The following is a 22,114-nucleotide window of genomic DNA, read 5'->3' as shown; positions in this document are numbered from 1 at the left end:
GTGTGTGAACGACATTAAGAGCATGGAGCAAAGGTGGAAAACCTGGGATTCAAACATTTCATTAACGTACTGGAACCACGCTACGGAACACACAGCAGGTCATGTTTTACTACAAAGCTGTTTCCTTACATGTGTGATCATGGTGTTGGAGGTCAGAGGTCACCTTTAGTGATTGCTGGACCTTCAGAGCAACACAGAGATGATCATGACATAAATTCAATGATCCTGGACTAAACTAGACAAGTCTGAAAATGACGTCTGTGCTAAAAGAGAGAAAAAACAAAGAATCGTGACGCCCCTACGAACAAATCCAAAATCCAGATCATCAGCCAAATCTTAAACTACATCCACGGACAATTTCATTCCAATATGTCTGAGTTATGACACGCATAAAAATGTCACCTCTTTTTTTCGGAGAGAATAAATAAAGCTAAAGTCTTAGGTTTCATCATCAACAGTGGCAAAATGATCCTCCGCTGTTTAAGCATGTGCTACCTCTTTAATATGTTTTGAATATTTAATATCTGTTCATGAACTTAATACTTAACGAGGAAGAAAAAAACAACAACAACACAGCGCATGCGTGCATGATATTTGGCCTTTAAAAAATAACAGAACATCATCTGCATAAGAGAGGAGAAAATGTCAAAGCCCTATATTTCTTGCTCTAATTAGACTCTCCCCACTTTTTTACTTAAATTTTTAACATTTAATTCATTGTGTTTGTTCATTTAAATATTTTCAAAACAACGACTAAACACAAGGACGCCAACAACGACAAAAACTCACTGTGGAAATTCACCGCAAAGTAAAGGTTCACCTGCAGATTTAACCTTGGTAAAAGTGGAAAATAATAAGTCTTTATACTGATTATTTCTCATCATAATGTTATTAAAATATTAATGCAATGTACCATTTCCATCTAATTAGACTGTGAAAATAAAGAGTTTACAGTGTATACTCAGTTACGCAGATGACGTTCTGTTCTATTTTTAAAGAAACTTCTCTTTTTTCTTTGGATTTTTTTTGCCACAAGTCAAACATCGTGGATGTGATTTTGGTAGAAGCTCAGACTCTGACCGTGGTGTGTGTCATGTGACTGCTTCTGTTTTTCCAGGTAACAACGCCACGTCTATCGTCAACTGTCTGCAGATACTGGGACAAAGTCTGGACGCCAGGTAAGGAAAGATCTTCATACGCGTCTGTGTCCATTATTTATGATATTTAAAGCTGCATTATGTGAGGTTTACCATCGGTGTGTTGTATGGGTTGAACGACTCACACAATCAACGGTTCGGTTCAGTTCACGGTTTTGTGGTCACGGTTTTCGGTTCGGTTCGGTATATGTTGACTGTTCGGAAAATAAATTATGTCACTGCTTCAGTCAGTGCTTCAGAGAGATGCTTGCTAGTATGGCTCTCATCAAACCCAGACAGTCGAACCGAACGGTTCGGACGGTTTTCATAAACCGTTCCATCCCTAGTGTGTTGGTTTCTTGTCTATTAACGCGTTCAGTCAATTTTTGTTTAGCATTTGTCAAGAACGCTTGTCTGCGGCTGGATTATCTGGGTTTACTCTTGTTATTCACACACATAGGTTGAATAAACTCAACCAAACAACCTTAATTGTTCAAGTTATTTAACTTGAAAGGGAGAATTTGACAAACTTTGACAAACTATTTGTACATAATGTAGCAACTAATTTACAACCATATCTGTAACACCTGATATAAGTTTCACCTGGTTATGGTAATTATTTAAAATAATAAACATGTAAATCTTAACTAAGATATTGGGAAAATTCTGCAAATTTGCTTGGGGACCCAAAACAATTCTCCCGCGACCAATCTTTGGGTCCTGACCCAGTGATTTAGGTCATAAAAATTAATCCAAAGACATTTCAATCGGAAGAGAGAAACCTTTAGCTTCTAGATTCCACTGGTCATTAGACCTTGAATCCTTGACTCTCCAGGACGGTGATGAAGACCGGCCTGGAGTCGGTGAAGGTGGCGCTGCGCTCGTTCTTTGACAGCGCGGCAGAGGATCTGGAGAAGACACAGGAGAACCTGAAGCTCGGCCAGTTCACTCACAGCCGAGAGCAGCCGAGAGGCGTCACCCAGATCATCAACTACACCACGTTCGCCCTCCTGCCTGTCCTGTCCTCGCTGTTCGAACACATCGGGCAGAACATGTTCGGAGAAGACCTCATACGTAAGTGAACACCTTGTCAAGAGAGAAAAAAGTAGGTCAATGTCTCATGAAACTTGTGTTTTTTTCTTGCAGTGGATGATGTCCAGGTGTCCTGCTACAGAATCCTCAACAGTCTTTACTTACTGGGAACCAACAAAAGCATCTACGTAGAAAGGTGTCGCTCACATGCAACGCTCACCCTCGCTTCCACGATCATCTCCAGATGTTTCCTCCACAAATGTATCAGTTGTCTTCCGTTTCCCGAAGGACTGAAGACCAAAGCAACCAAAAAGGATTGTAGTTTGACTCTATTTTCATCTTATTTAAGACCAAATAATTTATATTTTTCATTTTTTTTAACAATTATTAACCAATAAAAGAAGAAAAGGTCTTCACATGACAAGATAATCTGGGCTGAACATCGCTACCAATCAAGGATCAAGACCAGATTTATCGTCCATTTTTCTTTGGAGACTGAAGAAATTATTGTAGTTGGACCCTATTTTTATCTTAATTTGATGAAATAATTAACATTTTTAATTTCTTTAACAATTATTAACCAATAAAAGTAGAAGAAACAATCTTCACACTACAAGATAATCTGGGCCGAACATCACTACCAATCAAGGATCAAGACCAGATTTATCGTCCATTTCATGGGGGACTGAAGATTAAAGCAATCAAAATTCTTGTAGTCTGAGCCTATTTCTTTCTTAATCATAAATAATCCATATACTGTATATTATTGAATTTAACAATTACTAATCAATAAATGAAGAAACAATCTTCACACTATAAAATAATCTGGGATAAACGTCACTATCGCTCAAGGTTCAAGACCAGATTTATTGCCCAGTTCTTGGGGAACTGAAAAAATCCTTGCTAATCTCACCTTTCTTGTCTCCTCCAGACAGCGGCCGGCGTTAGGAAAGTGTCTCGCCGCCTTCTCTGCGGCGTTCCCCGTCGCCTTTCTGGAGCCTCACATGAACAAGTTCAACAGCTTCTCCATCTACAACAGCAAAGGAACCAAAGACAGAGGCTGTACGTGTGTAGACCTCAGTGTTTAACGTTCATCTTCATTTCATTTAATCCAGGAAAACACTCCTGTCTCTCTCTCCGCCTCCAGCTCTCGGTCTTCCGGGACACGTCGGAGAAGTCTGTGCTGTGATTCCAAACCTGGACAAGTCCCTGGAGGAGATCATGGAGCTGGCAGAGTCTGGTTTGAGATACACTCAGATGCCTCATGTCATGGAGGTGCGACGTATTAAAGAAGACGAATATAAAATCATCACTTCAATCGTTAAGCGTCTAACACCCCTGTGTGTTCTGGCATTTTCCTGCAGGTGGTGCTGCCCATGTTGTGCAGCTACATGTCTCACTGGTGGGAACACGGACCCGAGAACCACGTGGACACATGCGACAGCTGCTGCACCGCGGTGACGTCCGAGCACATGAACTCTCTGCTGGGGAACATCCTCAAGATCATCTACAATAACCTTGGCATCGACGAGGGAGCATGGATGAAAAGACTCGCCGGTAACACTGCAGGGCGATGTTAGCGTAGCCCGAGAGGACACGTGCGCGAGACAGACAGACAGACACTTACGTCTTTTTTCTCATCTCTGTCCCAACCGTAGTTTTCTCTCAGCCAATCATCAGCAAGGCCAACGCTCAGCTGCTCAAGACTCATTTCCTGCCTCTGATGGAGAAACTGAAAAAAGTGAGTTTTCGTAACTGTCTAACCCTCAAAATCATAGCGTAAATTTTGTTTTGGGGAAAAATCTGTCTTCAAGTATTCGAGTAATGTTCCTGAAACTTGAATCCCTTGGGTGTAGCTAACAGCTAAGCTAACAGGTGAGTCAGCAGATTTGTTAACACGCTGATTTTCAGATTCTGTGGTGTCACGGTGTCTCAGGAGGACACTTATTTTTCTGATGGACCAAAATGGATCCAGAGCCAGTCTTTGCTTTTAGCACCCTCTACTGGACCATTCTGTAATTGTGCTTCTAGGCTGTATATTTTGGTTTGAGACCAGATTTATCTAGTCTTTGGGTGACCGAAGACTAAAGCAACCAAAATTCTTGTTGTCTGACCCTATTTTCCACTTAATATGACCAAAAATAATTCAGATTAGTTTTTTGTCTTCAAATAAAAGAAGAAAAAATCTTCACACTACTTGATAATCTGGCCCGAAAATCACTACTGATCAAGGTCTGAGACCAGATTTTGGATGCGGTCATCCGTTCCCCAGGAAATGGACGACAGCATCCAAAAGTCTTGTTGTCTGACCCCATTTTCATCTTAATTTGGCAAAAATAATGTTTAACAATTAATTTCCGGTAAAAATAAACTTTTCTTTCTTCTCCAGACAGGAGGACATTTTAGTTTGTGTCTAATTTGACCTGAAAACATCAAAACATTAATTTCTTATTTTTCTGATGGACCAAAGTGGATCTAAGGACAGTCATTGCTTACAGCACCCTCTGCTGGAACACTCTGTTATTACGTCAGATGGTCTGATGTGTTTCTAGGCTGTATATTTTGAACTCAAACAGTTTTTTAAGGTTTGAAATTGAACTTTAGCCCCAAACTTCGAGCGGATATCCACATTTTGGTGTTTTTTTTGCAGAAAGCCGCGGTCGTGTTGATGGACGAGGAGCACAGCAAAGCCGAGGGGAGGGGCGAGATGTCGGAGACGGAGCTTCTCATCATGGACCAGTTCACCGTCCTGGTCAGAGACCTGTACGCCTTCTACCCGCTCCTCATCCGCTTTGTTGACTACAACAGGTACACTCATGTCTCCACTTCCGTTTGTTTGTTTGTTTGTTTGTGTGTTTGTGTGAACACGGTCTTCATGTGTCGTCAGGGCTCGGTGGCTGAAAGAGTCCAACCCCGGGGCTGAGGAACTGTTCCGCATGGTGGCCGAGGTTTTCATCTTCTGGGCCAAGTCTCACGTAAGAAAGTCACTGTTGAAAGGAACCAAGGAAACAATGCAAGGATGGATGAAGGAAAGATTGCACACTAGGCTCTGAGAGTAGGATGGACTCGGGTTGTCGGTCTCAGAAATGGTTGGACACAGAGTGAGACTGTGGAGATAATCCAGGCTAATCCTAACATAACTGTCGATGTTTTCTCTCAAAATCGGCTTTTCCTTCTCTTTCTACAGAACTTCAAGAGGGAGGAGCAAAACTTTGTGGTCCAGAATGAGATCAACAACATGTCTTTCCTCATCACCGACACCAAGTGTAAGATGTCAAAGGTACGAGGATCGTGGAAGGATCCAGATACACGACAAAAACACTCACACCTCACGTCTGCGTTTGAGTTCTCGACACATGAGATCGAGTTCAGGAGAATCGGCACAAAGTTTGGTATCGTTTCCGATCTTTATCCGCAAGGCACCCGGCGTTCTGGGAGTGTTGAAATGCTAGTTCTGGAAAACGGGTTAAATGATCTGAAAATGCCACCTCTTTCTTGCTCTTGGGTTTCCTTTGTTTGCAGTTTTCTTTTTGTGTTTGGAGTTAGTTTGGTTTATTAGCTTCATATTATCTTTGGTATGAAGACATTTCTTGAAAAGTTTGTACATGGAAAGTTGTGTTTCCGTGTGCATGAGACGCTGACGACGCCCCGAATCTTCCCCTCAGGGAATCGTTTCCGACCAGGAGCGGAAGAAGATGAAGAGGAAGGGGGATCGGTACTCGATGCAGACGAGTCTGATCGTGGCAACTCTGAAGCGCCTCCTGCCTGTCGGACTCAACATGTGCGCGCCCGGAGAACAGGAGCTCATCACGCTGGCCAAGAACCGCTTCACTCAGGTATGACACAAAACACGAGGGGATTAAAAACGTTTAGAGCTGACACGTCGAGTGTCGGGAGATGTTCAGGTTTTCGGCGTTTACGAGTTCAGAGTTGGCAGGTTTGCGTTGGATCAGTGGTGGAGCGAATTGCCTTTTAACCTGAAGCTTGCTTGTTCTCTTCTACTCTACATGCTGCAAGACCCTTAACTTGCTGGCTATGCTAATACTTAAGATTATACGCTGTGTCCTTATAAACGTGTTTTTTTGAACATCTATAAAGTGGCGGTCTGAATTGTGTTGTAAACCCGGGTTGCTGATGTTTGTTGTGTGAACAGAAAGACACGGAGGACGAAGTCCGTGACATCATCAGGAACAATCTGCATTTACACGGAAAGGTAAGAAAACAGCTATATGTTTAGTTTTATTTGAACTGTTTGGCAGTGACACATGACTTAAAGGACCAGGGTATTGGAGTTAGTGGCCTCTAGTGTCGTGACTGTGAATTGCAACTCATTGAGTCATCCTTTGCTTTACACTCCTGTGTCTAAGGAGAAAGTAAAGTGGCATTCAGGGAACAAAACAAGAATGCCCTTCATATAGCCACAGCGTTTGATTTGTCCATTCTGGGCTTCTGTACAAACATGGAAGTAAATCCTACCTTTATATAAATGTAAAACTGTTGGTGTTTGTGTTTTGCAGCTAGAAGACCCTGCGATCCGTTGGCAGATGGCTCTGTACAGAGACTTTCCTAATCACTGTGACGCCGCCGCAGACCCAGAGAAGACTGTGGAGCGAGTCCTGGACATCGCTCACGTCCTCTTCCACCTCGACCAGGTCTGTGTGTGTGTGTGTGTGTGTGTGTGTGTGTTCTTGTATGGGTATCTTTGTAAGGACCAAAAAACTAATTATACCTAAGGACGTGAGGACATTTTGGCTGGTCATCACATTCTGACACCCCTGTCTTTTTCAGGGTTAAGACCTGTTTTTAGGGTTAATGTATGTTTATTTATTTCGGTCATGTCAGTTAGATCACTCATCATCACACATCATCTTAGTGTAGTTCACACAATACACATAACCGAAAGGGAAAGCGGGAGAAGCAAAAGCTTATCTAGTCCCGCTCCCATTAACCACAGAATACATATATTCATCGTACAATACATAATTTCATCATACTAATTTTTTTTTTTCTTTTCTTTTTCGTATGACATTTTGACAAAAAACATGTTTCAGCATCAGACCTGTTTTTAGGGTTAGGATAAAGGTTAGGATTAGGCACTTTACCCTAGGGAATGCATTATGTCAATTAATGTCCTCATTATTAATGCTATACAAACGTGTATGTGTGTGCAGGTGGAACACCCTCAGCGCAGTAAAAAAGCAGTGTGGCACAAACTCCTGTCCAAACAGAGGAAGCGAGCAGTGGTGGCCTGCTTCAGGATGGCGCCGCTCTATAACCTGCCCAGGTGAGTCACACTGACGTGTTAAAGGGACAGTTCAGATTTTTGTATCAGGTACTGACGAGTAGCCTCAGCTGTGAGCGCAGTAGACCAGCAGCTCCTGTGTCCCCGTGAGCAAACACAGTATGATAGACTGTCTGATGTATTAGTGAAAATGTCATTTCCTCTTCTTTTCTCTCCTCACACCAGGCACCGAGCTGTGAACCTGTTCATTCAGGGCTATGACAAGTCCTGGATCGAGGCAGAGGAGCACTACTTTGAAGATAAACTCATCGAAGACCTGGCTGTGAGTTCATTTTCATTCAGGATTGTACAGCATTTATAATAATGTCAGTGTGAACCGCTGACTCCACCTCCTCTGACTGTGACCACGTGTTCATGTCAGAAACCCGGTGAACAGGAGCCGCCTGAGGACGAGGAGGGCGTGAAGCACATCGATCCACTGCATCAGCTCATCCAGCTGTTCAGCAGAACAGCGCTCACGGAGAAGTGGTGGGTCGTGTTACACTCAATTATTACATTATATATATATATAACTAGAAAAGGCAGTTTCTGAGGAGACTGCAGCCTTCTGTCCGAGCTGAAGACAAATCTGACAAATGCTGCGTTGAGTTGGTGTCAAATTTGTCTGAAAAACATGTATGAAGAGTTAAAATTTGTGGATTTGAAGGCAAAGACTTGAACATCCTCTACTTTACTGTCGCTTTCATCCAACACACACCAATGTAAAACTCTTGAAATATCCATGAAGTTTAAACTGTAACGGTGAAAAATCACTGAAGGTCATGAAAGAACTGAATAGAAGGAAAAAAAGTCTTACTTTTTAGGAACCTTTCGAAGTTTGATTGAAGTTTCTACATTGAAGTAAGTGGAACTAGTAAGAGGCTGAAGTTTATGGTTTTTCATTCATCTTATTAGAGGAAAAATTGGTTAAATACCTTGAATAGTCTGAAAAATATGGAATAGTCAAAATTAGGCAAAAGGAATAAGTAATAATGTCCTAGTTGAGCTGAATATTTTCACATTGACGTTTCTACATTGACGTATGTGGAACTAGTAAGTTTTAAATGGACATTTTCCATTTTCCATAGAGAGAAAAAAATTTGCCAAATATGTTGAATATTTTTAAAAAAAATATGAAATTACGTAAATATAACTAATAATATCGTATGTGGAATTAGCTAATTGTCCAAAATGGTGGGAAAAGAAGAAGAATTGAGAAAATGGCCGCCGTAGAACAACATACAGTTGGATTGCAGCAATTCCACACATGTTGTAAATACTAATAAAGTTGTTACAACTCTGTTAACGTGTGAATTGTTCTTCCTGTCGCAGTAAACTGGATGAAGATATTCTGTACATGGCTTACGCCGACATCATGGCGAAGGTACAAACGTCTGACTCTGGTAAAACATTTATGGACGATGGTGATGATGATTATGATGATGAAGATTAATGATGGTTTCTCTGATTATTATTCAGAGCTGCCACGATGAAGAAGATGAAGATGGAGAAGTGAAGAGTTTTGAGGTGAGCGATCAGTGTGTACTTCTCAAAGTCAAGGAAGGATCCTCCAATTTCAGGAAGGAGTCTTTCCTCGTCTTTGTAGGACCTGAGTCGGAAGGATCCTTGTCTTTGAGAAGCGCCGTCCCTCTGTCTCTGTCTTCATGCTGGTGTCTTGTGCCAATGTCTCTCACGAGCAGGAGAAGGAGATGGAGAAGCAGAAGCTGTTGTATCAACAGGCTCGGCTTCACGACCGCGGCGCCGCTGAGATGGTTCTCCAGACCATCAGCGCCAGCAAGGGTTCGTCCACATCCTCAAAGAGATCGTTCTTCTTCTTCTTCTTCATGACATGATTTAGGTCGGTGAAGGACTAAAGTCCTTCTCTTGTTGCTTTTGCTCCAGGTGAGATGGGTCCCATGGTGGCGTCCACACTGAAGCTGGGCATCGCAATCCTCAATGGCGGAAACTCGACCGTACAGCAGGTGCCATAGCAGTTGCTCACTTTCCGTCATCAGACATGTCGTCATGTTTTAAAGACTGTATATCTGTACAGAAAAAACAGCTTTGTCTTTGTCTCTGACAGAAAATGTTGGATTATCTGAAAAACAAGAAGGACGTAGGATTTTTTCAGAGCCTGGCTGGTCTCATGCAGTCATGCAGGTAAACTTTTATTATTAAACCACCGCTAACGAAAGTGGTGCATATATAAATTAAGTCTCTAAAACACTGATTCACACGTCAACAGGAAAAACAACCTGTCCCTGTGGAGACCCCAGGAGTAGCTAAACTAGCCAGGTCAGGGGCTAGCACATTTTACAGGTTAAATTAGCAAAAGTAGCTAAGTGAGCTAGTGGTCATGGTCTTTAAGGTTGTCTAAACACTACTAGCTTTACAAGCTAAGGCAGCTAAGTCAGAGCTCAAGACCAAGCTTTTGTTGAACATGAGTTTTTCAAGCCAAGTTATCCAAAGTAGTTAAGTCACAGTTGTTATCAGGACCAAGGTTTATCTTACATTGGCAACACATGATTAGCTTTACAAGCTAAGGTAGCTAAGTCAGAGCTGGCGATCAGGGCCAAGCTTTGTCTAACGTTAGTTAGTAAAACATTACTATCTTTACAAACCATGTAGCTAAAGTAGCTTAGTCACAGCTGCTAATGTGGGCTATAGTTTGACTCATTTTAGCAGCTCATTATTAGCTATTCAAACCAACTTGGACATTTATTGTTATCAGGACCAAAATTTATCTTACTTTAGCAACACAAGCCAAGTTAGCTGAATTAGCTAAGTCACAGTTGCTAATCAGGACCATGGTTTAACTGCTATTTACAGTTATGCAAGCTAAGTTAGCTTAGTAAGTAAGATACTGTGATCGGGACTAAGGACAATCTCACTTCAGCAACACATTGACTTTACAAGCCAAGTTAGCTAAAGTACCTTAGTCACAGCTGCTAATCAGGATCATGTTTTCACTAAAGTTAGCAGCTAAGTAAGATAGTAGAATTAGGACCAGTGATACTTTAGCATCATATTAGCTCTACAAGCCAAGTTAGTTAAAGGGGCTAGGCAGGCAAACAGGACTAACATTTAACTAACATTAGCAACACATTATTAAGTTATAATCTCTAAAAATGTATAAACAGCTTTATATTCTCACAGATTTCACTGATTTGTTTGTTTCTTCCAGGAAGTTAGCCAAACATTAGCTAAATGACAGCAGCTTTAGTTAAACTGTGTTGCTGTTTTCATCCATCTCCTGAAACTGTCCTCTAACTGGTCTGTGTTTCAGTGTCCTGGATCTAAATGCCTTTGAGAGACAGAACAAAGCTGAAGGACTGGGGATGGTGACAGAGGAGGGATCAGGTGGGACACATTATGTTTATATCAAGACACACAAATAACTATTGAACATGTTGTCACAGTGAAGCTTAAAAAGAGGTGATAGATATGTAATAATTAGATTAAACCTAAACTAGATCTGGATTGGACTCTGTGGTGTAAACACATGAAGGTTCTCATCATTCTTTCATTTGCTTTGTCCCGTTTACCCCGTCATCACTTTGGTTCCGCCTGTTCTGTTTGATTAAAATCAGCCGTTCACACACACGACCAAGTGTTAGACATGAAAAATACACGTGCTTTACCGGTTACCTGTTTAAATGTATGCAGTTTTTACGACTCTTCTTAAACCAGTCATTTCTAAAACTGTGTTTTTATCCTTATGACTGATCTCTTTATATGCTGATGATGAAAAGAACTAAATCACAGGACGATCGTCTGCCGTTAGCACAGCTGTGCACGTTTTCTGTTATTTAGTCTTTTATGATTTTCTTTTTTTTTTACTTTTTGTTCAATGTTGACCAAACTAAACTCGGAGTTCTTACAGCTCTTTTTCCCTATATGTAATCGTTTTCTTTCTTCCTTCCTTTCTCACTTTCCTTCCCCTGTTTTCCTTTTCTCATTTTGTTTTTTACTGCACTTTCCTCCCTTCCTCAGTCATCAGTCATGAGCGTGGTAATTATGCCTTCTGCCATTTTCTTGTGTGTTGGTTGGCCTCTTTCCCTCTTTCCCCCTTTTCCCTCCCTCCCTCCCTCCCTCTCTCTCTTGCTCACTGCGGTTGGTCATTTGTTGTGTCCAGTTCTGTCCAGGTCCTGAGTGTTAGACCTTTTCAAACCTTGTCTTTTTTTTCTTTCTTCCTTCCCTCCGTTCTGTTTCTTTTTCCAGTCGAGACCAAATACAAGTCGCTCCCTGCTTCGATTTGTAGTTGGTCTGAGTTTCGGTATAAAATCGTGTCCCGTCAGTCTTCTACAGTGAGGATACTATGATGGATTGTTCTGGAACAAACCATATAGTTGTTTGTAGCTGCTATCTTTGCCTCCCTCTCAGGATTTGCACAGTATCTGGCACATTTCAAATACTACATATATGGAGTATTTAACCCCACACCAACCCTCGCCTGTCGCCCCCTCCTCAGTCATGTGATCCACCCAAAGTCAGCTGGTTGTTGTTTGCTGTTGTTGTTGTCGTCGTCTCTGTAACGGAGATGGTTATGGTGTTCTGTCGTGCAGTGTAAAGTCCCATCTGTGTTCTCAGCCTTCCTCAACCTCACCATGTTAGGGCTGCAATAATGAAAATATAGAAGACTCCATCACTGACTTTAGATTTTAAAATGTAGTTCTCAGCAAATGGACTTAGTCCTTCAGGTCTAGAAACTGAAGCCAAGGTGGAAGTTCTTGAAAACCTGTGTTATCTTGGATGTCCATCAGGGAGTGACTGCACCGGTTTTATAATGTTGTAATGTGGACGTAGCATAAATTAGGAGGTGGTGGAGACCAAATACAGAGCTAAAACAGAGAGAGGATCATCATGAGGAGAACTTAAAAACAATGTATAGTGTGTGGGTTTTATAGACCTTGTATACCCCTTTTCCACCCTTATTTCGTGCAAGACCGTTGAGGAGGTACTATGAAGTAAATGAAAACGATGTGCCTGGTACCAAACCAAGTATAGTCATCATGGAAAAGACCCAAGGGCCGTACGGACCAAAGTTGATCTCACTTTAGCAACACATTAACTTTATAAGCCAAGTTAGCTAAAGTAGCTTAGTCACAGCTGCTAATCAGGATCATGTTTTCACTAAAGTTAGCAGCAAATATTTAGCTATACAAGCTAGCTTAGGCAGCTAAGTAAGACACCAGGATTAGGTATAATGTCGTAATGTGGACGTAGCATCAGTCATAGCCACCTGTTTCCATCAGGGGGTGGTGGAGATCAAAAACATCATGACAAGACAAAAAATCCAAACCAATTTATCCAGGATGTGACCCGCCCTTTCGCCCTATGTCAGCTGGGATTGGCAGAGCCCCCCACGACCCTCATGTGGAGGATAGTAATGGAAGGTGGACAGATGAATGGAAGATCATCCAATAATGAGGAAGTGGAAGTCTTCCAAGTAACAGTTGATGTCTAATTAAAACCGCTTTGTATTGCCTACTTTGATTAATTCATCATTCAAAATCGTCCACATAAAGCAACAGCACAAAATGATGAAAAATGTCCTCACACGTCCTCCCGTTTCGAGTGTTTCCACAAATAACGGAAGTGCCGCACATAAAACGAAAAAGTCAGACCCTTAGTTTTTCCCCCATTCAAATATTAACTCTGTCGGAAGTTGAAGAACAGAGTTTCTTATATAAAGGTCATAAGCAGTTAGTCAGATGTCTCATGAAAACAGATTGCAGCCCTACTTTGTTTGTCATCTGTTCCTGTTTTCTCTGTGAGCATTTGGACGTTATAGTGTCTCCTCTGTGAGTGGAGGACATTAAAGTGTCTCCTCTGTGAGTGGAGGACGTTATAGTGTCTCCTCTGTGAGTGGAGGACGGTGAACTAATCATTTCTAACTGCCTTCCTCCCTCAGCTGTGTCCACTACACACAGCAAACTTGTCCTTCCGAGACAAAGCGTTATTAGAATAACCTAATGTCCTTGTCTCTGATTTTGGTGTTTTGGCTTCTTTAAATTCATGATTCATGATTATTAAAGTTGGAGTTGTGGTTGTATATTATGTATATCAACACATCTATTCACTGTATTGCTTTACCTAAAGCTTTTTTAACAGAATAGTCACAATTGTCTATTGTATCACACCATATATAGAAGAAACTGTCAATTTTAGAAAATCTCACATATTATACTTAATTTTTTTTACAATTACAAAAAATATACTATGGATCTCTTTACTTTTCAACAGTCTATTACTCTGTAGGGAACAAGCTTGAAAGTGCCTGTACTGAAATGACTACAAATGACATAAAATGTTCATACTGTTACACCCGTATACTATGTATACCTCCTATAATTACATTATACTAATAGTAACATTTTCATCTGTAAATGCAAATATTTCAGGTTTTAAAGACCATTTGTTTAAATTTGGCCCCCTTTGCTATAAATCGTTATGTCATCTGCGTACAATGTAATCCAGGATAGGATGACTTGAGAAAGATTGCTTGGGGATGGATGGGCGCTTTTAAAGCAGCTTCATTGTGCCACTGAGACGCAACCAGGGTTTAAATGCTGCTTCCGATGGTGTATAATATAAGGGTCATAGGTCGTCTTGAAGCCTTGGCAGCCCTGTTTTTGTTCAGGGGACTGAATTTAAGATTTTAAGATACAGAAAGCGAAAAAGTGCACTTTCAGTCTTGTTTCGCAGCCTACAGATTTTCCTCCTGTAGCTCTGTCCACTCTGTTATCACATTTTTTATTGATGTATTCTGTTGATGTTCATGTTGTGATTGTACAGAGTTATTGTGCAGTGTCTCATCTGCCCTCTTCTGACCTTTGTTTCCTTTTGCATGGTACAAAGCAGCATTTTAGCCCCAGTCAGAGCAGTGGCCATTTAACTTCCTCTGGGGTTTTCTTTTTTTTAAAGAAAGTGCAGAAATCACAATGGAAATGTGAACCTAAAATATTCTTATATCCTCCTAACACATAAAACAGTCTCAAACTAAAGAGCCTGACTCCAGTGCCGACTGTAAAATGCTGCAGTTTAAAGACCAGTGCACCTCAGTCCACCACTGAGTGCCGTGGCTGCCCACTGCTCATCCAAATGTGTGTGTTGGTGTGTGTCTGTGTGTGCGTGTGTGTGAGAGAGAAAGATAATAGTGTTTTCACTGACTGACAGCATAAACTGAGGATTGATTCACATTTTCTCCATCTTTTTAAAAGTTCTTCACTCTCCGTCTTCTTGTCCCTTTGTCCTTCTGACTTCTTTATGTGTTTGTGTGTCTGTTCACATGAACGTGTGTATGTGTGCGTGTGTGTGTTTGCACATGCTCTCGCTGTGGTGTGTACGTTTGTGCAAACCCATGTATGTGCTTGTGCATACGTGTGCCTGCATGGGGTCCTGCTGTGTGTGTGTGTTTGTGTGTGTGTGTGTTTCTTCTCTCTGGCCAGGTGAGAAGGTCATGCAGGATGATGAGTTCACCTGTGACCTTTTCCGCTTCCTGCAGCTGCTCTGTGAAGGACACAACTCAGGTGTGTGCTTGTGTTGTCTGTGTCCGATAACATAGGAAAATGATTGATGTACGTGAAGCGCTAAATGACTACGGCACGCTAACAGGTGGTCGCCACATGATTGTACTCACAGTGAATCTCAAATGGTAAATGGTCTGTATTTATATAGCACTTTTTTAGTCTTAATGATCACTCAAAGCTGCTTTACACTACACAAAATTGTGCCTTTTATACATGTTCCACAACTGTTTGGAGCTAAGGTTAGCTAGCTAGCTAGTTAACATTACCCTTAACCTTAGCTGTAACCTTTACCCCAAAATCAAATGGTATACACGTGCCATGACTGTTAGAGGCTTAGGTTAGCTAGCTTGGAATTGCTATTACATAACCTTATGGTGCATTTGAGTTGTTGAAAATTCCCAAGTCAAATTTCCAACTCAGAAAGTTGGATCAACCTCACATCTTTGGCACACTCTGGCAATCCAAGATGGCTGCCACTTACATGAGAAGTCAAAACAATCTTTGGACTTCTATCTTATTTGCTTAACAGCAAATCAGTGATTAAATTTTTATCCGTGGACATGCCATTACACTCTCCTTTGTTTGCAAAATACCGTGTAGAGCGTTGTTATCAACTGGTAGCAGCAATGGTTTGCCTGAGATTACGACTTCTCAACTGGAACGTGGTTAAATCAGAGGTGATGTCACTCCCAGTTCTAAATGGAACACACCAGAATCACACACACCACAACTGTACCTTATAAACTTGTAATTTAAAAAGGAACAACATGATAGCTCCCAAAAGTTAAGCTAAATCCTCTGCATTGCCTCCTGGTGGCTGGATGTGGTATAGGTCATAAACCCTGCCTTTCTCTGTGTTTGTAGTGGGTTTGGCAGGCAGGTATATTTTCAGGAAAAAACAAACCTCACTTTTTTTAATATCCTGTTTTAGACTTCCAGAACTACTTAAGGACACAAACGGGAAACAACATGACCGTGAACATCATCATCTCTACTGTCGACTATCTCCTCAGAGTACAGGTCAGTTCCTGCCGTTCACCACCACAACCTTATTGATTTTCCAAAATTGGGACTCAAGAGATCATGATTCTTATTATCTATTAATAAGTCTGAATAATCTTTCTTATTTCTAAATTTTCTTATTCCTCCAGGAGTCCATCAGTGATTTCTACTGGTATTACTCTGGGAAGGACGTTATTGACGAGCAGGGACAGAGGAATTTCTCTAAGGCCATAAATGTGGCCAAGCAGGTTTTCAACACTCTCACTGAGTACATCCAGGTACAATTCATTTTAATATTACCACAGTTTGAGTCATTAAATGTAGAATTAAAGTGATTCAAAGTGAATCTTTGTCAGTAGAACAGGCATTTACATTGATGTTAAAGTAAACCTCAGCTGATTTGCTTGGTTGGATGTGACCACGTCTGCTCTTCGTGACGTTGAAGGGTCCGTGCACGGGTAACCAGCAGAGTTTGGCTCACAGTCGTCTGTGGGACGCCGTGGTTGGTTTTCTCCACGTCTTCGCTCATATGCAGATGAAACTGTCTCAGGTGAGTTCAGATCAGTGTGTCAGTTTTTATTCCCTAAACATTCACAGTTTTAGTGTAAGTGAAGTAAAAGTGTCTCACCTGTCTTCACCTCAGGACTCCAGTCAGATCGATTTGTTGAAGGAGCTGATGGATCTGCAGAAAGACATGGTGGTCATGCTGTTGTCCATGCTGGAAGGTATGGACATGCCAATGAGCAAATTAGCATGCACGCTGTGTTTTATAAAATGACCAGTATGACCTAAGGCTTTGGATCATCTTGGATGTCTTAACAGAGAGGGTAGCATGTTAGCTTTGTTTAAACCTCCACATCAGGTTTCATCACCACTGTGTCAGGACATCGAGCCGTGTCATTGGCGTAGAGATCATTCCTGGCATTAGTTCTTCTGTAGATGTGTGTTTGAGCCTATTGCACTTTGTTTTGTTTTGTTAGGTAACGTGGTGAACGGGACGATTGGGAAGCAGATGGTGGACATGTTGGTGGAGTCGTCCAACAATGTGGAGATGATCCTCAAGTTCTTCGACATGTTCCTTAAGCTTAAAGATCTGACCTCCTCTGATGCCTTCAAGGAGTACGATCCTGATGGGAAAGGTAAACCTCTTGAAATCATTGGTCATTGTTATTGTAGAAGGATCTTCCGAACAGATCCAGGTTTCATCAGTGTTGTTGGAAGGGTTAGCCTGGTCCCTTGTTGATGGGGTTGTAGTCTTTGGGTCAGTACAAATGGGAGAAGTTTAGGGGAATCCACAAAAGTTTTGTATTGTTATCCACACTAACCCTAACCTTGGCATTTTGGAACCCTTGCGTTTTTGGGGGAAAAGTGATAATAAATCCTTGATGATGTACGAATCCTTCAACAGGTGTCATCTCAAAGAGGGACTTCCACAAAGCCATGGAGAGCCACAAACACTACACCCAGTCAGAGACCGAGTTCCTGCTCTCCTGTGCTGAGACCGATGAGAATGAATTAGTGGACTATGAAGAATTTGTGGAGCGCTTTCATGAACCCGCTAAGGTAAACGATTCTTAGCCTCCAAGCAGTTATTTTTGGACTAAAAATCCAAGGTTATAAATGAGGACAGAGTCTTATCTTGAATTTTAATGGTGGCAGGATATTGGCTTTAACGTGGCGGTTCTGCTGACCAACCTGTCGGAGCACATGCCTCATGACACTCGTCTGCAGACGTTCTTGGAGCTGGCAGAGAGTGTCCTCAACTACTTCCAACCCTACCTGGGCCGGATTGAGATCATGGGCAGCGCCAAACGCATTGAGCGGGTTTACTTTGAGATCAGTGAGTCCAGTAGGACGCAGTGGGAGAAACCTCAGGTAAAGACAGTTCATGGTACAAGTCCCTGAATGTGACGTCTGCCCCACTCCCTTTTCAATTTTCCACCTTCTACCACAGGTCAAAGAATCCAAGCGTCAGTTCATCTTTGACGTGGTGAATGAGGGAGGGGAGAAGGAGAAGATGGAGCTGTTTGTGAACTTCTGCGAGGACACCATCTTTGAAATGCAGCTGGCCGCGCAGATGTCCGACGCAGGCGAGCGCTCGGCGGTGAAAGAGGAGAGCGAGCGGGAGAAACTGGACGAGGAGAATCCTGACCTGGGCTTTTTCTCTGTCACCACTGTGTGCATGGCTCTGTTAGCTCTGCGCTACAACGTCATGATGCTGATAAAGGTGAGAGGTCACATCGTGGAGATGCTGGAAAACTCCTGGATGGATGGATAATGTGGATTTGTCAAGAAGTACTTCAGAAATAGTTAGTTTTAAAGGGTAAAACAAACAAGATAATGTTCAATGGTTGTCGGTATGTCTGGTTCTTGTGAACATGATATCTCAGGAACCTCTTCAGGGAATTTAGTACAAACATTCACTTGGCGTCAAAATTTGGTGGTGGAAGGTCAAAGATCTGGGCCAGTGCTGCCTTACAACACGTTCGATCTCAATAACCTTCAAATTTGGTACAATTGAATGTTCACTTGGACTCAAAGATGAGCGTGTAAGAATATCACAAAACCTTAAGAGTAGAGAGAACCCTCTCAAATTTGAGACAAATGTTGGATTCATGGACTTACTGATACGATGTTTTTTCAGGTGCTGTCCATGAAGAGCCTGAAGAAGCAGATGAAGAAGATAAAGAATATGACGGTGAAGGACATGGTTACCACACTGGTGTCCGTATACTGGTCTGTGTTACTGGGATTCCTCCATGTGGCCTTCAGCGTGGCCCGAGGATTCTGCCGAATCTTCTACAACACCTTCATGGGCGGAAATCTGGTAGAGGGCGCCAAGACCATCAAGGTTTTTATTCATGGTCCTTCAAATATGAAACCGTTTTTTAAAAAAGGTGTTTCTAGACACCTGAACTGTGTTGGTCCACAGGTGTCAGAGCTGCTCGCCAACATGCCTGACCCCACCCAGGACGAGGTGCGAGGGGAAGGGGAGGACAGGGAGAAGAGACCGTCTGACCGCAGCTCGGCGAAAGAGGACCTGGCCGATCTGGCCGTCAACACCAGCGAGACGGATCTACTGTCGGACATCTTTGGCCTGGACTTAAGAAGAGAGGGAGGCCAGTACAAGATCACACCCCACAACCCCAACGCTAGTCTGACCGAACTGCTCAACTCCCCCGTTACCTCGCCAACTACACCCACAGCGCCGCCACCTGAGCTCAGACACAGGCATCAGGTAAGAGCAACTCCTTTTAAAGCTACTGTTTGCTAATTACCAATTTCAACCAAATCCTAGGGCATAGGGTGAAACAGGTTTGTCTGATGTTGTTTTTCTGTTCCAGTCAAAAGGATCTTCCTCCGAGGAGAAGGAATCGGTACCAGAGCCCGAATGTGACCCCGAGAAAACATCAGCGTATGTACACGTCATGTTTTTTCTGTAGAGTCATGAGGACGTTTGAAGTACAAATGAATGTCATGAATCCACTGTGATTTCAGGGCGGAACACGAGGAGGAACCAGAGAAACAACCAAAGAGCGAGAAAGTGAAGCCAAAAGTGAGGAGACTTCACAAGTCAAAGTCTGACGAGCCAGATCTGCAGGAGTCTGCGTTCTTCAAGAAGATCATTGCCTACCAGAGGAAACTGCTGGTACATGAAACGTCCTCACTGATACTAACCTAAGCTTCCAGACGCATTTAGTTTGCTAAGTTTCTTTGCTGATTCTCGCTCTTGTCTCTGCAGAACTACTTTGCCAGGAACTTCTACAACATGAGGATGTTGGCCCTGTTTGTTGCGTTTGCAATCAACTTCATCCTCTTATTCTATAAGGTAATTATACGTAAAAGCAGAGAGATTGCAGTTCACAGTCTTTTGGATTGGTTAATTTTTTCAAAGCTGCTTTTTATGAACCTAACATGGAGCTTAAAGAGAAGGAATTCTCTGCTTAGATTTTCAAATAAAGTGATAATATGTTAGCGTTTATTTGCATTTTGCTTTAGGCTCCTTGGATGTAACAGCCGACCGGACTTTGTTTTCTTCATACTTGCCATCAATGCCACCATCTTCCTATCAGCCTGGCTTTCAGAATAAGAGCCCCTGACTTTGGCTTTTCACTAGCATACTCTGAGTACGAGTTTGGAAAGCATGTGTGAATGTGGCCCCTCCTTCGTAATTTTAAGTGTCCAATGCACAATGAGCAATGGGGATTGGGCACCTTGCTCAGCTCTCGGGTATCCCAGCTCCTGAACTGGCAGGGACTGGAACCAGCAACCCTCCGCTTTCCAAGCCAAGTTTCCTTTCCAGTAGTCAATCTACATCTGTCGTAAAACATTGGCGAACTTGGCATGAGGAAGTGAAATGACGTCTCGTAGTTATAACAACAAACGTCAAGACTCTGTGCCTCCCCCTTCTTTTTTTAACTTTTTAAACATTCGTCCCTTTGCTCAGGTGTCCACGTCCTCCTCTGTGGTTGAGGACAGAGACACAGCGTTCACCGGCAGCCAGCCCGGCAGCAGTGTTCAGTGGAGTCCACTGGGAGGAGCAGATGTGGTGGAGGCGAAGAAGGAGGTGGTGGAGGAGACGGGGGAGACGCACAAACCCGTGACTGTCAGGTTTGTCCTGGAGGAGAGCAGCGGGTACATGGAGCCCATGTTACGAATCCTGGCCATCCTGCACACGGTCATCTCCTTCTTCTGTATCATCGGATACTACTGTCTGAAGGTATGAGGAACTGAGGTCGATTCTCCACCAGAGGGCGCTGTGTACGGTGTGTATCATCTGTGTGTGTGTATGTGTGTGATGCAGGTGCCTCTGGTGATCTTTAAGCGGGAGAAGGAAGTGGCCAGGAAGCTGGAGTTTGACGGTCTTTACATCACAGAACAACCGTCTGAGGACGACATCAAAGGACAGTGGGACAGACTGGTCATCAACACACAGTGAGTTCATGTGTGATGTTGTTTATCTGACGTACCCGCGTCTCAATCTGCAAACTCATTAGCTGTCACAGAGAAATGAGTTAGCATCCTTTTAACAGATGATGAACGATCTCGACCCAATTTACGAATACGAATAAATTTGTGAATACGACAACATTTCTAACTATTTTTACTCAAGTAGCAAAGAGACTCCCCTAAATTTGGTTCCTCGGCCACAGATTCTGCACATTTACATACAAATGAGTTTTATGGTGATTATTTAACCAGTTCTGACACTGAAGAAGCCTCTTAGATGAAGAGAGACGCTCTCTGAGGTGAAAGGTCAGGATTTAATGACGTCGGCGAAGGAAAATCTTTAAAAAAAAATCATGTTTTTTTCTATCACTTTTAGATCTTTCCCAAACAACTACTGGGACAAGTTTGTGAAGAGGAAGGTGAGTGTGACTGTGTCGGTGCTTCACATCATAAATAAATCACATCAGTCACTGAGTTCATCCTTTGATTTATTTATATTTTAATCTCAGAGCAGCTGGAGATTCATATAATATTCTTTTATTATATGAGAGAGTATGTAGATTCAGGTTCAGAGCGCTTTAATGTTCTTGAAGAGATGAGTAAAAAGAAATAAGGAAAGGAATGATCATTTCCTCTCACTCAGAGTTTAAAGTTCTGCTTCTCCTCAGGTCATGGACAAATATGGCGAGTTCTACGGACACGACCGCATCAGCGAGCTGCTGGGGATGGACAAGGCCGCGCTGGACTTCAGTGACGCTCACAAGAAGAGAAAACCCAGGAGAGACAGCTCACTGGCTGCTGTGTGAGTGTGTGTGTGTGTGTGTGTGTGTGTGATGTCCACGTCTTTATCTCACTGTGAGACAGACTTTTCCAACAGGAAACCACTCAATCAATCAAAAATCAATGATTTTAACATGACTGCACACAGCAGTTGTTGATCCACTGCTGCCTCCATCACTAACTTCAAATGTCTTATTTTAGTGAATTCAGCATTTGAAATATTTAGAATGAACTCAGTGACACAAAGTGACCACACGAGGCAGCAGTAGACCAGCAGCTCCTGTGTCCCAAGAGCAAAAATCACTGATTTTCTCTCTGGGGTTTGGTGTGGGAAGTCTACATACTCAAGTTAGCAAACACTGATCAACATGTTGGGACATTTTATCTACCAAACAAAGAAA

General features: G+C 42.4%; 1 protein-coding gene across 19 annotated transcripts in view; it reads left to right on the top strand.

The window, feature by feature from the left end:
• Positions 1 to 22,114, top strand: part of ryr2a (ryanodine receptor 2a (cardiac)) — a 78,796-nt gene that overhangs the window by 48,663 nt on the left and 8,019 nt on the right. For 7 of the 19 annotated variants that reach the window (XM_058620964.1, XM_058620958.1, XM_058620955.1 and 4 more), the window contains 40 exons: positions 1,118 to 1,178; positions 1,972 to 2,210; positions 2,283 to 2,364; positions 3,100 to 3,230; positions 3,316 to 3,443; positions 3,533 to 3,725; positions 3,827 to 3,909; positions 4,819 to 4,976; positions 5,056 to 5,143; positions 5,356 to 5,448; positions 5,834 to 6,004; positions 6,322 to 6,381; positions 6,686 to 6,820; positions 7,340 to 7,452; positions 7,636 to 7,732; positions 7,832 to 7,938; positions 8,782 to 8,833; positions 8,929 to 8,976; positions 9,150 to 9,249; positions 9,352 to 9,431; positions 9,533 to 9,609; positions 10,736 to 10,809; positions 11,443 to 11,460; positions 14,901 to 14,981; positions 15,913 to 16,001; positions 16,133 to 16,261; positions 16,429 to 16,708; positions 16,964 to 17,122; positions 17,392 to 17,546; positions 17,643 to 17,858; positions 17,938 to 18,210; positions 18,628 to 18,834; positions 18,916 to 19,221; positions 19,328 to 19,398; positions 19,482 to 19,632; positions 19,726 to 19,812; positions 20,431 to 20,703; positions 20,788 to 20,918; positions 21,310 to 21,352; positions 21,602 to 21,735. In XM_058620964.1, the coding sequence (XP_058476947.1) occupies positions 1,118 to 1,178; positions 1,972 to 2,210; positions 2,283 to 2,364; positions 3,100 to 3,230; positions 3,316 to 3,443; positions 3,533 to 3,725; positions 3,827 to 3,909; positions 4,819 to 4,976; positions 5,056 to 5,143; positions 5,356 to 5,448; positions 5,834 to 6,004; positions 6,322 to 6,381; positions 6,686 to 6,820; positions 7,340 to 7,452; positions 7,636 to 7,732; positions 7,832 to 7,938; positions 8,782 to 8,833; positions 8,929 to 8,976; positions 9,150 to 9,249; positions 9,352 to 9,431; positions 9,533 to 9,609; positions 10,736 to 10,809; positions 11,443 to 11,460; positions 14,901 to 14,981; positions 15,913 to 16,001; positions 16,133 to 16,261; positions 16,429 to 16,708; positions 16,964 to 17,122; positions 17,392 to 17,546; positions 17,643 to 17,858; positions 17,938 to 18,210; positions 18,628 to 18,834; positions 18,916 to 19,221; positions 19,328 to 19,398; positions 19,482 to 19,632; positions 19,726 to 19,812; positions 20,431 to 20,703; positions 20,788 to 20,918; positions 21,310 to 21,352; positions 21,602 to 21,735 (5,173 nt within the window). The remainder of the gene's footprint in view (positions 1 to 1,117; positions 1,179 to 1,971; positions 2,211 to 2,282; positions 2,365 to 3,099; positions 3,231 to 3,315; positions 3,444 to 3,532; positions 3,726 to 3,826; positions 3,910 to 4,818; positions 4,977 to 5,055; positions 5,144 to 5,355; positions 5,449 to 5,833; positions 6,005 to 6,321; positions 6,382 to 6,685; positions 6,821 to 7,339; positions 7,453 to 7,635; positions 7,733 to 7,831; positions 7,939 to 8,781; positions 8,834 to 8,928; positions 8,977 to 9,149; positions 9,250 to 9,351; positions 9,432 to 9,532; positions 9,610 to 10,735; positions 10,810 to 11,442; positions 11,461 to 14,900; positions 14,982 to 15,912; positions 16,002 to 16,132; positions 16,262 to 16,428; positions 16,709 to 16,963; positions 17,123 to 17,391; positions 17,547 to 17,642; positions 17,859 to 17,937; positions 18,211 to 18,627; positions 18,835 to 18,915; positions 19,222 to 19,327; positions 19,399 to 19,481; positions 19,633 to 19,725; positions 19,813 to 20,430; positions 20,704 to 20,787; positions 20,919 to 21,309; positions 21,353 to 21,601; positions 21,736 to 22,114) is intronic. The other 12 variants (XM_058620970.1, XM_058620972.1, XM_058620968.1 and 9 more) reach the window with 3 other exon arrangements.

The sequence above is a fragment of the Solea solea genome, chromosome 21, assembly GCF_958295425.1.
Source record: "Solea solea chromosome 21, fSolSol10.1, whole genome shotgun sequence".
Taxonomy (NCBI): Eukaryota; Metazoa; Chordata; class Actinopteri; order Pleuronectiformes; family Soleidae; genus Solea; species Solea solea.
Note: the sequence above shows the minus strand (reverse complement) of the source record. Positions and strands in the feature narration are given on the sequence as shown.